The sequence below is a fragment of the Nannospalax galili genome, unplaced genomic scaffold, assembly GCF_000622305.1.
Source record: "Nannospalax galili isolate Female #2095 unplaced genomic scaffold, S.galili_v1.0 scaffold442, whole genome shotgun sequence".
Lineage (NCBI taxonomy): Eukaryota > Metazoa > Chordata > Mammalia > Rodentia > Spalacidae > Nannospalax > Nannospalax galili.
In genome coordinates, this window is record NW_008348806.1 from 649,345 (window position 1) to 664,742 (window position 15,398).

Genomic DNA, 15,398 nt, shown 5'->3' on the forward strand with positions numbered 1-15,398 from the left:
CTTCAGGTAACCTCAACTTTAGTTAACTTTACTATGGGCACTATTAAAATTGTTTCCTAACTCATACTGAGAAATGGTGGATTTACAGTAGAAAGGAAGGAAAAAGAAGAAAAAGCATTCCTTGGAGAGGAACTTGGAAGTCAGGAAAGGACTTCAGGACCAGAGTGACTGCAGGAAAGGCTTCTTTTGAAGTAATTCATGAAAGACCTTGAAAGCCAGAAAGGATGACTGGTGTACCGCAGCTGTCAGCAGAGGACAGATAAGGCGTTGATCTGACCCAAAAGTAATTTTGGAGAATCGATCTTAGCATTTCTTTTGCGTGCCAACCTACATTTTCCCTCCTTACCTCCCTTCCTCCCTCTTGTCCATCAAGCGTGTAATGTAGACACCGCTAGGTCCTGTGGGTAACATATAGTTCTGATGATGCATGTCAGTTACTAGAGTGTCATCCCTCAGTAGCCTGCATATTGGGGTCATAGTCAAAGTGTTTCACAGTTTTCCTCCTTGAGGAACCCGAGAAAGGCAGTATCTACGTTACAAACAGGCTCTGACATCATACAGCCTGTTATTTTAGGTGCCTTGTGCTTAGTTCATCACAGTTTCCTCATGCTGAATTCATCACAGTTTTCACAAATGCCAGGCTATTTAGGGCTTCATTTATTTGTGTTTCTACTTCTTGGACCCCCGAAGGCACCCTTACACCCAAGGTCACCGCTTAGTGTCATCTCCTCCCTGGCAGGTGACCATTACATTTATGCTCCTAATAATTCTTGAACCAGGGGCTAGGAGTGTAGCTCAGTTGAGAGTGTTTGCCTTGCAGCACGAGGCCTTGGATTTGATCACTTAAGTCAGATATGATGGTGCTTACCTGTAATCCCAGCATTCATTAGGTTGAGGCAAGAGGATCAGAAATTTAAGGTCATTCTCAGCTTCATAGCGAGTTTGAGTCCAGCGTGTATTTCATAAGACTGTGACTCAAAAAGAAGGAAAAAGCTGGGTGTGGTGGCACAGCAGCCCCCGGAGGCAGAGGCAGGGGGCTCTCTGAGATCAAGGCCAGCCTGGTCCACATAGTGAGTTCCAGGCCCGCTGGGGCTGCAGGAGACCCTGTCTCAAAAAGACTAAAACCCAGTTGTTCCTCCTTCTGTCCTCTCTGCTGGGCTAAGCTCCCTGAATGCCACCCAGTCCCGGTTCTGGTAGTTACATGTCTGGTACCTAACACAGCATTTAGACATAGGGCAACAGGCTCTTTGAGAGATAATAACGTTTTGGAATTTTAGATATGCTTGTGATCTGGAGAGACTGTCAGAACTGCTACCTCTGCCATCACAGAGTAACAATACCCATGGACAGTGAGTGAGCAAGCACCCCACAGCACAGTACTGTCTGATGTATAAAAAAGCAGGGCCTGAATTTGACTCTATAGTTCTAGATTCTTGGGTAATTTGATTTCTTGCATGTAAATGACAGCAGTGTAGTCAGTCAGACAACAAATGAGTTGCAAGTATGGTAAACAGAAGCCAGAAATAAGGCTCAGCAGTGAGTGTTAGTTGATGTGTGATGATCACAAGAGCAGTGAGATTGAGGGTGGGATTTGTGTGCCTGTCTGCATTTACAATGCCTAACAGAGCCTGGAACAGGAGTATAGTAGACCCTTTGTATTTGCAGATTAGCATAGTTTTTACACTCTGCGAGGTAGGTAGTACAGGTATCTAAAGATGATCTGAAGTCCAGGGGAGGATGTGCATAGGCTGTTTGCAGATACACATTTTATACAAGAGACTGGAGTGTCCCCAGGTTTGGTCTCTGAGGAGTCCTAGAGTCAAACTTCTGCGAGGGTTATTTATTGAAATAGCAAACATAAACATTAATTGCTCATTCAATGCTTATGGACGGAATGTAATTAACAGAATATCTTTTTCACTGATGGGTTAGGAGATGGTCTTTGATTTACAGAGGGTCCTGTTCCTAAAGCTTGTCCTAAAGTAAGTGACACACAGACAGGGCGATTATAGCTCAGCACCCAAGCTGATCTGTAAAGTTGTAGTTGAAGTGAAATATTCCATAATTCTTTTCTACCTACTCCATCCAAAAATACTTCTTTAGAAATTGTGTTCAGTATTTGTGTTACCCAGGAGTCTGTTTTCACCTGTTCCACGTTAGTGGTAATATCAAGACTTTGCATCTTTTGTGAGTGGACGAAATGGTTGGTGTAGTTCCAAGCCATTGCTGCGGATTCTGTAAATTCAGTGATGCAGGCAGGTGACACCCGAGGGAAAGTGAAGTGTGGAGAATAGAATCCATCCCTCTTTAAAGTCTAGAAATTGGGAGGGTAGACTAGTGCTTGCTCAACCTTCATTGCCCAGGTAATTCTCTGGCCTCTGCCTAATAGGAGAAGCTCGTAGTGAACCTGCAGCTTACTCACTTGCCCACACATAATCCTCTGTCCCCAAAACAAGTGCAAAGATTAGCTTTGCAAGCTTGGTGACCCGGGTTGGATCTCCGAAATCCACACAAAGGTGGAAGGAGAGAACCAGCTCCATAGTCATCCTGTGACCTCCACACGCATCATGAAATGCAAAACCACCCCCTCCCCGAAAAAAACTTAAATTAGAAAAGGAGCTGACCCTCAAGGAAGGCTGCTCGTAAGTTTGAGCCAGCTCATGTTGATGACTCCTTTCCTTCTTACAAGAAATACCAGGAGGCAGGTGTGGTTGTGCACACCTTTAATCCCAGCACTTGGGAGGCAGAGACGGGTGGATCTTGGGAGATCAATGCTAGCCCGCTCTCCATAGCAAGTTCCAGGCCAGTTGGGGATATAGGAATATCTTGTCTCAAGAAAAAAAAAGGAAAAGAAAAGAAAAGAAATATTAGAAGACCCTCCCCCTCTCCTAGTTCCTTAGAAGTTATTGAGAAAGACTCAAATGAAGGTGATGGATTTCTTTATATTAACAGTGAGTAGTCTGGTTCAACTGTATTTAAAGAAAAGGCAGTGGTAGGTGGATCTCTCTCCTGAGTACAAGGCTAACCTGATCTACATAGTGAGTTTCAGGCCAGCCAAGGCTACGTGGTAAAACCCTGTTCCAGAAAACAAAAAAGGAAAATGAGACCGTTGAACTTTATCTCAGGTCTTTCAACTTAATTCTTAATGTGGTTTTTTTGTTTTGGTCTTTTTGAGACAGGGTCTCCCTGTAGCTCCAGTTGACCTGGAACTCACTACGTAGACCAGGCTGGCCCTGAAATTGCTCCACAAACCATGTAGTTCTGTAATGGGTAGCACTGAGTTTATTGGATATTTATAATAGTGTAAAGGTACTCTATTTCATATACTCTGCTTCTAAAGGTTCATGACTAGTCGTAGTTTTGACTTGGGAGCAGACGTTGGATGTGAAAGTTAAATGTCTATTTAAAAGAACAGCATTCCACACTATTCAGAAGCTGTTCTCTCTGTGTTCTGAGATCTGTAACGTCTGAAGAAAACCCAGACTCTTACACTTAACTTTTGTCCCTGCAGGAATCAGAGATGGAGACAGAAGAGGAGGTGGACATTTTAATGAGCAGCGATATTTATTCTGCAACTTTATCAACCAAATCAATTTCTTTCACACGTGCCCAAACTGGATGGCTTTTTCGGGAAGATAAAACGGTATGTAGAAATTTAGATTTTTTAAACTTTAAACGTTGGTATTTAATATCAGAAAGTAATAGTGGGAACACATGGGTTGCCTTTAGGTAGGCTGCTCTTCCTTCTACATAGGTGATCAGTTCAGTTGCGGAGCTGGACTTTTCCTCACGGAAAGTCTAGCTCCTTTGAACTTTGGGGACGCTCATGTGGCTTCCTTCCGTTTCTGGCACTTTGTGTAGAAGAAGCCAGTGGAGGGCTGTGCACTTGACTGGTGTGTGTCCCTGTGCACTTGACTGACTCGTGTCCCTGTGCACGTCTTCTGTCCTTCCCACTTTCAGTGCTCTAGTGTCTGTCCGTGTCTGTCTGTATCTGTGTCATCTCAGATTGAGCACGTTTCCACAAAATTCCCATTCATTGTACATGAGATGGCTTAAACTAGATTTGAAAGTTCACCTGGCGCGGTGGTGCACAGACTGCTATAGACTGCCGAGCTAGGACTAGCACAAATTTTTTTTTTACTGTTTCTATTTTATGTGTATGAGTGTGTTGCCTGCATGTATGTGAGGGTATCCGTGTTGGCACAAGGGTGCGATGCCACAGAAGTCAGAAGAGGACTTCGGGTTCCCCTGGAACTGGAGTTAAGGATGGTTTGTAGCCACCATGTGGGTGCAGTGAATCGAACCCGGGTCCTCTGCAAGAGCAGTCAGTGCTCCTAACCGCTGAGCCATCTCTCCAGCCCCCACAAGTTTTTTTTTTTTAATTCTATTTGTGTGTGTGTGTGTGTGTGTGTGTGTGTGTGTGTGTGTGTGTGTATGCTTTTGGAGGCTAGAAGAAGGTGTTATGTATCTGGGAGCTGGAGTTCCAGGTGGTTGTGAGCTGCCCAGCAAGTCTGCTGGGCACTGAACTCAGGTCTGCGGAGCACTGAACTCGGGTCTGCGGGGCACTGAACTCGGGTCTGCGGGGCACTGAACTCGGGTCTGCGGGGCACTGAACTCGGGTCTGCGGGGCACTGAACTCGGGTCTGCGGGGCACTGAACTCGGGTCTGCGGGGAGAGCAGCAGCGCTCATCACCACTGAGCCCTTTCCATCCCCACATTGAAAGCTTCAAGCATAGCAAGACCATATCTCATCCAGCCATCCAGAGACTGTGTGTGTTTACACATAATACATGTATTAAGTATGTAATACGATTTTGAATGAAATGTGTAATGAAGCATTTTTCTAAAATGTAAAGCTTACCAGTAAGCACCACACCAGTTAAGGGGCAAGATCACTGTGGGTTTTGTTGTTGTTGTTGTTTTTAATCTTTTTTTTTCTTTCTCATTTTTTATGAAAGATATATTTTTATTATTTTATTTTATGTATATGAGTGTTTTGCCTGTATGTATGTGCACCATTTGTGTGCCTGGTGCCTTTGGAAGCCAGAAGAGGGCATCAAATCCCTTAGAAACTGGAGTTACAGATAGTTGTGAGCTCCCACGTAGATGCTGGGAACCCAACCCATATTCTCTACAAGAGCAAGTGCTCTTGACTGCTGAGCCATCCCTCTAGCCCTATTTTTACTGGTTTTTCTTTAAAATTACATTTTATTGCTGGGCATCGTGGTGCATGCCTTTAATCCCAGCACTCAGGAGGCTGAGACCAGCAGATCTCTGTGAGTTCAAGGCCATCCTGGTCTACATATCGAGTTCCAGGCCAGCTGAGGCTACAGAGAGACCCTGTCTCAAAAAAGACCAAAAAACCCAAAACAAAACAAATTACATTTCATTAAACCATAAAATGAATATTTCCTTTGGAGAAATAATGCCTGTATTGCGGTTCTTTGGAAAACAATTTCCAGGTACGTGATAGAAACACAGGAGGGCTAGAGGAGTAGCGCTAGGACACCAGAGAAGCCAGGAGCAGTGACTAGGGGCAGGGAGAGCCGTTGAAGGGGTTGGTTCCTGTGCTTGTGGGAGTTGGCAGGTGTGAAGCATGTGTAGCAGTACAGCAGGCTGGTGGTCCAGGGCAGAGCTCTGGAAGACTGTCAGGGTTGCCGTGCTGTGGATGTGAGGTAGAATTCTGGAACCCTTACTGTTTTCTCTGAAGGCCGACGGGATTGAATGAAAACCCACCCTCTCTATAGAGGGACATCTGCTTTGCTCAGAGTCTCTTGAGTTCGTGTTTATATTTACAGTGCCTTCACAGGACCATGCTGACCAACACAAAAGTAGCCATCACACAGATGTGTGTGTAAAGCTCAGAAGTCCCCTTTGACGTCCTCTACACTCCTAGAACCCCTGGTCCCCAGCTGTTCTGGAACCCGCTATGTAGACTAGGCTGGCCTTGAACTCACAGAGATCTGCCTGCCTCTGCCTCCTGAGTGCTGGGATTAAAAGTGCGCGCCACCATGCCCAGCCCGTCCTCCTTTTAAATGTTGTCCACACATGAAAATGTATCGATCAAGAGTGTGTAGTCTTTGGTATTGACATTTTGTATGGAGTGTTGTATCTATGATTTGTGTGTGGTCATTACACGTAATACCACTGGGTTTTAGCAACTGCATGATGTTGCACCCCAGGGGTGGGCTGTCATGTGTTCCTGCCGTTGTATTTGGGATATACAGGTGACCACATGCTTCTGTTGGTTTTTGCCACTGTCAAGGAGTTTGCCACCTTTCCATGTGCCTTCGAATTGCAGCAAGAAGTACAGTGGCTGGGGCAGGGTATATGTAACTGTGTTTACGATGAGGCAGTTTGTGTTTGATAAGTGCATCTTCGCGATGTGGTCCTAATTATCCCCCAGCCTCAGCCAAATTCCAGTCCTGAGCTCTGGCCTCATCAAGCTTCCCTCTCAAAGCCTGTTTGGCAACAAATAACTCCTGGGAAGAATAGGTAATACAGAGACACCGCCTCCAGGCTGTGGGAGCTGCATTGCAGTGCATGTGGCTTTGAAGTCTGACTCCTCTGAGCACCCTTCTGGGCAGCACTAGACAGATCACTTCTAGAGAAGACGAAAGCTGCACTGCTGTGCACGAAGTGCTGTGATGGCCACAGCTCTCCTGAACAGGTGAGGTAGGGTCAGGGTGCTACGGTCCCCACTTTGTAGGCAGCGGCTGGTGCCACATGCTTGGCTTCCTGGTATCCTCTGAGGAGCCGCTGAAGCACTGGAGCTACTACACTGCTTTGGAATCAGAGCGCGGACAAGGCAGAGACTGGCCGTGGGAGGTAGAAGCGGGGAGCGAGTTTGGAGTAGTTGGTGTTTTGCCTCCATGTTTTGTTTGAAGTCACTGAGTTCACACTGTGGGCCTTAGAAGCTGAGAACTAGTGCTTCGTATTGGTAAGCCTCCCTGCAGAGAAATGCCAGCGCTTTCCTGTTTCGTTTGTTTGCTTCAGATTCTGTACCACTCACAGTTTACACATTTTTCTTGATTTGGTGAGCGAGGCTCTGTTTTCTTTTTGTCAAAGGAGCAGGCAGCTATAGCATGAAGTTTGATCCTGTAGAGAGCAGAGATTTCAGTGTGGCACGAGCTGTGAACTGTCATTTTCCCTCTCTTCTCTGTCTATAAAATGGGAGTGCTGTTCCCTGAACTTGCCCTGGTGCTTGCCTGTGACTCATTCGTAAAGCTCACAGATTGCTCTGTGCTCCTGGGAGCAGGTATTACAGAGACACCACGTGCTGTTTCTGTTAGATTTACCTCACGTTCAGGTTGACAGCACACATCTTTGTGTACTTGACACTCCCTTTGTGGTTTGGAAACAAGTAATTTTTAACTTAATAGAATATTTATTCTCATCTGTATGCTACATGTTTTTTTTAAAAAAATCTTACAACCAGCCTTACTTTAAACTGTGATTGGAATATTTGGTTTTGTTTTAGGAAAGAGTAGGAAACTTTTTGGCAGACTTTTATCTGGTGAACGGACTTGTGCTAGAGTCCAGGAAGAGGAGAGAGCACCTCAGCGAGGAGGACATCCTTCGGAACAAGGCCATCATGGAGAGTCTCAGCAAGGGCGGGAACATCATGGAGCAGAACTTCGAGGTGCGCTGTGTCCTGGCGCGTGGCTTCTCCACTCTGGGCCTTGGGCATGGTGATCATAAGTGGTGCCACTGTGCTGGGCCTTGAGCCCTGATTAGAGTTCCTAGCTAGTAGTGCTATTCTGTCTTACCCTTTGCTTCCCTGTAAATCTCCATTTTCTTTCTTTATTAAGATGGGAAAAATAGTTCTTGGGATCATTTGAGTCTTTTAAAGCATGAAACCTGGTGTAAATTTTTGTTCCATGTCCTGTTGCATGTTGCCTTGAAGATCCAGCTGTGGGTCCACCCACTTCATGAAGTCCTCTCTAGCCTGTGCCACCCTGGGAACTTTGTATGCAGCTTCTGCATCTTGAAAACATGCTGTGCCCAGTGAATGGGGGGTCAGGCAGTAGGAGGGAGAGGAGGAAGTTGGAAGTGAGATGGAGCATGAACGATGGGACTGCTCTGCCCCCCGAGTTCCTCATAGGGTTTGGATGGGCTCCTATTTCAAATTGTGTGTGTGTGTGTGTGTGTGTGTGTGTGTGTGTGTGTGGTGTTGGAGCCCCTGCAGCTGGAGTTACAAATGGCTGTGGGTGCTGGGAACCACCAAGTCGTGAAAGGACATCTGCTGAGCCATCTCCACACTCCTGGGTGCTAAAGCCTTATTTTTTTATTTCGGCAATTCTGTATTTCCATGTAAGTACTAGGGAAGTACAAAGTGTTCCTGGAATATACTTCAGCAAGATTTTTGGACATCGTCGTTTTACCATCAGTAGACAGGAATTTCCCTGGATATTATGGAATTAGTCCAATGGGTTACGACTTTTCAGTGTGCCTGAATAATGTTAATTGAAAACAACCAAAGCACGTCATACATGGTAGTAGTCATCGCTGCTCTGTGAAGCAGGTGTCTTTGGGCTGTGACTGTGTCGTGAAAGCGTGTGTAGGACTGGAGTCCCAGGATGAGACTTGGGTCCTTGGCCTGTTGCACAGATGCCAGATGTTCTAAACTAGTGTGACAGGGTCTCACTAATCTATGGTAACACTGTGTGTGGCTGGAAAACTAGAAAGTTTTATCAGTTGAGTGAGTCAGCAATAGTTTGAGTGAGTACATCATATAAAGTATTTCAGTTAAAACGCCGTCAGGCCAGTTTCTATCGCCTTCTGGCCCCATTACTGTTTGTGCTGCTCAGATTTTTTTTTCGTGCCTAGAATTGGAGCCTTTCTTGGCCAGTAGGAGATAGAGGACAAGCTGTGTTCAGGCAAGACATAGAGCTAAGTAGGCAGGGAATGCTGAGCTCAGTCCTAGAGCTGCTGCCCTTCCATTGTGACCAGACAAACACACGGTGGCTTTGTGGATTGTGTTGTGATTTAAGTGTTAGCACTCCTTTTAGAAACTGATTTGTGGTGGTGGTTATGTACTGCTACACTATTGGAGATGAGTACATGGAACAGCAGACCTCAAATGGAAGACATACACATGCCAGTTGTCACTCATGATCGGACTTGACATGTACAAAAAAAGAAAAAACTCAACCTGGGATTAAAGCTGCAGGCCTCGTTCGTGCACAAAGCTACAGGCCTCGTTTGTGCACATTTAAACTGAAGGTCTCGACTTCTTTGCCTGAGGTGTGATGGGCTGTACTGTGATGCACTTGAATTGCTAAGGGCTCTTTCAGAGGCATTTCCAGCAGCTCTAGTTTTGCAGATGGAAGTTAATCTAATCTGATGATGGGTACAGCTGTAGAGTAGAACTAATGTGAGTCAAGTAAACTGACCGTCACCTTTGGTCAGAAATTAGAGGAACCACAGTAACATTTTGTTTTTAATTCAATTACTTTAATTTTATGTATATGAGTATTGTATGTGTATTGCCTGCATGTATATAAGTGCACCCGTGTTGTGCAGTACCTGGGGAGGAAGTTGGATCAGAAGAGGAAGTTGGATCTCTTGGAACTGGTTACAGACAGTTGTTAGCTGCCATGTGGGTGCTGCAATTCTAATCCAGGTCCTCTGCAAGAGCAGCCAGTGGTGCTCTGAACCTCCGAGCCGTCTCTCCACCCTCCACTTCCCCCTTTTCTTAAGGGAAGGGTTCTTTGTGCTCAGGTGGGGTGGAGCAGCTCTGGTCCTAGTGGTAGGAATGTGCAGGGGGAACTGTTGACACTACAGCTCAGAGTTGGGTGGAAAACAACCTTCTGTTGTTGAGATAGAGGATGACTTTGAGCCTAAACTGGCCTCAGGCTTCTGATTCTTGTGCCTCAGCCTAAACTCTGCACCACTGCCAGTTAGGAACTTCATTCTTCATAAATGTTTACGTTCAATTGCTCAATTTTTATTAAAAAAAATATGTGGTGGGCTTCTGATGAGTGACATTTAATTTTTAGATAATTGCTACGTAAAATTGCTTGAGTTTGTGTCTGTTTTCCTCTGTGTGTGTTGCTGGGGTAGAACCTGCGGCTTTGTACACCACCACTTTCCGCTTACCCTAGTCTGGTTCAGAAACTTCTGTGTGCTATTACCTCATCCTCTGATTTCTGTCACAGCTCCCAGGCTTTGTAGGCTGTCAGAAAGGACTATTTCTTTCATATTGCCTGGAATTCAAAAGCTGTTTCCCTTCTGCCCAGAATCACTCTGCTGTGGACCGATGATCAGTGACTTCTGACCTGCAGGGCTGCTATCTTTTCCAGGCATCTTGGTAAATAAAGACTGTAGGAGGATACTGGAACAAGCCAAGCATTGCCAGTCATACTTCTTCTGTCTCTCCGACCAGGGACAGACGAGTAGAGAAAAGCTGATGCTGGAGGCACATGCTGTGATCCCAGCTTTGGGGAGGTAGAAGCAGGAGCTTCAGGAATCTAGGGTATCCTACACTACATACTGAGTTTGAGGCTCATTTGGGCTACCTGAGACCCTATCCGAAAAACAAAGCAAGCAGTGCCCCGGTCCTTCTGGACTGACCGTCATGGTGTTCTCTCTGCCCAGGTGTCAGTCAGCTCCCCACTTCTTAGGTCTCGGCTCGGACTGGTTCCTCCCAGCAGTTCTCGGTCTCCCCTAATCCATGTTTGACAGACAGGGTGGGAGTTCTGAAATCTGCCCTTTAAGACAGTTGCCTCGTGGCTAACAGCCGTCTATAACTCCAGTTCCAGGGGACTCCAACACCCTTTTCTGACTTCTGCAAGCATTGCATGACACAGATGCACTTACATACATACAGGCAATACACTTACATGCATAACACATACATAAAAGATGAAATCTCTGAGAAGGCAGCGTCTCGTGTACTTGGCTCCCCTTTGCGTTTCCTCCTGTAGTGAGTTCAAAATAATCCATCAGTTTATGTTCTTTGCCTGGAATTCTCCGTTTCTAAAATGTTTTTATTGATTCAGGATTGACAATTCTGTGAGTCTTCAGAACGCCTTTCTGCAATTTCATTTAGCCGTTGTTTATGTTTTGAGCCAGACGTGGTGTACACTTAGAATGCAGGAGCTTGGTAGACTGTGAGGCTGGAAGCGTGAGCCAGGTCACAGTTGCACATGCCAGTTGGGAGTCTGCAGTGAGTCTCAGCAGGGGGGCTGCGTTTCTGAACAGTGCTGTGCCCTCATCTGAGCAACATAACTAGACCCTGTCTTTTAAATTTTTATTTATTTATTTATTTATTTATTTATTTATTTATTTATTATTTTATATGTATGAGTATATTGCCTGCGTGTATCTAAGTGTACCCATGTCATGCAATGCCCACAGACAACAAAAGAGGGTGTCAGATCCCCTGGAACTGGAGTTACAGGTGGTTGTTAGCCACATGTAGGTGTTGGGATTTGAACCTGGGTCCTCTGCAAGAGCAGCCAGTGCTCTTAGCTGCTGAGCCACCTCTCTAGCCACGCCTTATTTTAAAGACAAGGTCTTGTGCAGTTCAGGCTGGCTTTGAACTCTCTCTGCAGTGGAGGACGGTCTTCGTTTTCTTCTGCTTACCAAGCTTGGGGCTGTGGCGTCTGCACCACGCCTAGTGGACTGTGTCTCTTAAAAAATCTGGTGAATTGGTCATCTTGCTACTGTTTTCTTCTGCTGCATTACAGGTTCTCAGAAGCCAGAGTTCCTGATCTGTCTGCTGTTAAGCACAATGCCAAACACTTAGAGTCACTGGAGCATTGATGGAAGGGGGAACATTAGCTTGTTCTTCTGGGAGTTTATAAAAGAGGGACAATAAACATCTCTTGCAGATCTGAACTCAACATGGGAGTATCTTGGACAAATGTCATCAAATATATTGAAGAGATTAAGTTAGATCGGCACTTCTGTTTGTTATTTTGTGGGGTGTGCTGAGGATTGGACCCAGTTAACATTCTGTCCACCACTGAGCAGTGCCCCCCAATCCCAGTTTACTGTGTTGCTGGGTGGGTGTTTCTAGGAAGAGGCATACAAATAGCAAAGCACCCAGGAGTTTTATTTAAAGGCAGCAGAGTCTGCAAAGGGCCGGCTGGTACTGACTGACTGGTCCTTCATCCTAGAGACTGAGAGAAAGGCGTGGTGTGGGAGTGGCTCTGGGACACTGTCTCAACTTGTTTGCCAGGCCTTGGGCTCCTCTCCTGGCCTGAACATACAGCTCTAACCCCTCATAACCCTTCCTTGTCCTTGCCATAGAACAGTGTGTGCGTGAGTGTTGTATGCTGTAAAAATATCAAAGGTGTTACAAGCAGTGAATGAAAAGTCACTGTTCATGTTGTAAACAGTGGGATTAAATTGATAACATCTATCTGTGATTGTGTGTGCTGTGTTAGGTCAGTAGAGGTCAAGCAGGGAAAATCCCCCGTAAGACGGTTCTTTTCCTAGCCCATTTCATGCAGGATGTACAGTTTCGATAGAGAGAACAAGGCCTTTGTTTGGGAGTGCAACTGTTTGGACAAAACTGTTCCAGGAAAACTCTGAAGGAACAAGTTCTCAGTTCAGTTCCACTCTTGGTTGAAACTGACAGCTGGAGAGCCCAGCTGTCTTCATCCAGGCATTGCTGCAGTGTGGCATTCTACCACCACACATGGGTAGTTTGCTGTTTCAATTGACAGGCTTGAGTTATATAAACCTCTCTCCATTGTGCATCTGATTTTAATCATATGCAAGTCCAGTCATCCATTGGCATAAGATGGTCAAACAAGTTTTCCCCTAAAAGTTCACTCAGAGGACAGTCTGTTTACTGTGCATGTCCACGCTGGATTGACCTGCCCATGCTTGGCGTGTTCCTGACGTGTTTGAATGGAAGTGGGGTTCCTAAAGGATCACTAGAATGGAGCTGGCTCTGCATTCTTTGGAGTGGGGTGTGTTATCTACCTGGTGCTCCAGGTTGCCGAATGCATTCTTAGAAATGGGTATGTATGTATTGGGCCCTGCAGAGTCGGTTGCCAGGCTGTCGCTGAGCATGCCTGCCTGTTTTCATTCCTGTTTTCCACGTGATGATCTTCATTGTCTCTTCTCTTTTGGCAGCCGGTTAGAAGACAGTCCCTTACCCCTCCTCCTCAGAACACCATTACATGGGAAGAGTATATATCCGCTGAGCATGGAAAGTAGGTGGTTTGGGTTATGTTTTCTTTGGCTTTGGGGAAGAACAAAATTTTAAAAACAGAATGTGTTAGTATTTAGATAGTAAGAATTCTGAAAGCATTAGTGGTTAGTTCTATTTGAAGCATTTTTTTTTAAGCTTTTAAAAAATAGGAAGTAAATATGAGAGAAACATTCCAAATTGTGTCTGCCCAGACCAGGCACACTTAGGAGGTCGAGGGAATTGGCCTGCGAGGTGTCTCTCTGAGATTTCCATCGTCTGATTCTTGAGTATTTTAACAGGGGCTGTAGGCGTCTGTCTCTTCTCTATCTTTCCACGCTCTGTCTTGCTCTGCATCCCCGCTCATGCCCATACGACTGCTTCCTGCTGGATTCAGGGCACCTTCACTGACTAAAAGATGAATGAACCAAGACAGGTGTTGTTCAGAATGAAGAAAAGTGTTTTTTCTGGCTCATCAGCATTTTCGTCTGGTGGAGAGTAAAACACCACCTATACGTTTGGCTCAAGAAGAAGCTGTCTTGATTCCTGGTTTTGGTTACCGAACGGCTTATTACGATTTTACAAGGTTTCCATAATGGTTCTGAGTGTCGCTTTTTCGTGGCTGGCTGCTGTTGTGACGCACCTTCCCTGGATGCTCCCACAGATGAGACCAAAGCTTCATGCACTTTCTTGGGCCACACAGTCCCGCTGGAGTGGGAAACGAGAGCCCAGCCAGCGTGACTCGGTGAGATAAGGCATTCAGTCCCTTGTGCAAACCCTGCAAGGCGAAGAATTTGGAAGCAGCTAGTCTGCTCTTGATTGAACTGCTTTCCCCAACCCACCTCATCTGCTCGACACTTTAGAGTACTCTGTGTTACTCAGTGAGACACACTGAAAGGAATTGCTTTTAAATTTGTTGTAATTTTAACAGTACATAAACAGAATTCTTTATTCAAAAAATATTTTATTGTTGAATGCTGAGACTATAGTAGACATTGAAGGAGAATGAACATTTTCCTAGTGATTTTCTTAAAATAGTGATTATTATTAAAATACAATTATTCATTGTGAAATTCCCTGAGGACTGATAAGTTCCTCTGAATTCTTTGCTGCTTTCTTTTTATCTCATTTTCATACACGTCATATTTGTTTTTAGCGTAATCATGTCTGTAGACAGGATAAGAAGAATAGAGATATTAGGCAGTGTTGCTGGAGGCTGGCAGGTCCACAAGGTGACAGCTATGGGCAGGTCTCTTAACAGTGTCTTTCTGTTGCAGAGCCCCTCATCTGGGCAGAGAGCTCGTGTGCAAAGAGAGCAAGAAGACCTTTAAAGCCACGGTAGCCATGAGCCAGGAATTCCCCCTGGGGATTGAGTCGTAAGTGCTCTTGATGACACTAGGGCAAGCCAAAGACTGTCAGGCACCACCACATGCACCTGAGGCATTCGGCTGTGGGAAAGCACTCTGCTGCTGTCCTGAGAGGGTGCACCCCTCCCACAAATGTTGCAGATAAATTTTTGAATAGGGTAAAGAAAGTGATTAGAGAATGCATGCTAGTAGAATTGTCCAAATATGGAAATTTGTAGAGTAAAAAGTGATTGTTTTCTTTCAGTATGTTGACAGCACTGTGTCTTGTCTAGACTTCCGAGTGTAAAGTTAGGAAATGGTCTGCATTTCACTCCACGACTTATGAGTGAGAGTTGTTTAGCTTTCTGACAGTGATCACGTGTTGTCGTTCTTGGTGGAGCTGTGCTGTGCTATGGGCTCCTCAATGAAATGTGGCTGGGCCCAGATTATGTTTCCTTCCAACCTGGCACCACACATTGACTTTTTTTCCCCAAAGAAGAGAACAGGATCCATACTTTTCAGTACAGTCTGTGTACATTCCCTGCCTTCGTTACATCCTTAAGTTTTTGAAGAGTAGTTAGAATGTTCTGTGTAGTCTTAAAAGTGTGAAGTCACACACTGGGGGGTGGGGAGTGGGAGGGGGACAGAGTGTGAGAAGGGAGTGAATTCATTAGCTGGGACCGGGTAACTCCACGCTACACTGTTTTTTTTATATTCCACTTCCAAGTAAGGAAGTAATGCAGTTAGTTTTACAATGATACGTTCTTGGAGTTCAGCTTTAGAGATGCTGTTGCATGATACATGAATAATTCGTGCTTATCACATGACATAAATCTAGTATACAGAATCCAGCATACAAAAGCTAGACAATTCATTCAGGAACAGAAGAGACTTTCCTGTGCTAT

General features: G+C 45.3%; 1 protein-coding gene across 5 annotated transcripts in view; it reads left to right on the forward strand.

Annotated features, from left to right (window-relative positions):
• Ankrd13c (ankyrin repeat domain 13C) overlaps positions 1 to 15,398 on the forward strand; it is a 59,207-nt gene that overhangs the window by 34,869 nt on the left and 8,940 nt on the right. For 4 of the 5 annotated variants that reach the window (XM_008846082.3, XM_029569857.1, XM_029569856.1 and 1 more), the window contains 4 exons: positions 3,512 to 3,643; positions 7,481 to 7,642; positions 13,093 to 13,172; positions 14,425 to 14,523. In XM_008846082.3, the coding sequence (XP_008844304.1) occupies positions 3,512 to 3,643; positions 7,481 to 7,642; positions 13,093 to 13,172; positions 14,425 to 14,523 (473 nt within the window). The remainder of the gene's footprint in view (positions 1 to 3,511; positions 3,644 to 7,480; positions 7,643 to 13,092; positions 13,173 to 14,424; positions 14,524 to 15,398) is intronic. The other variant, XM_029569859.1, reaches the window with a different exon arrangement.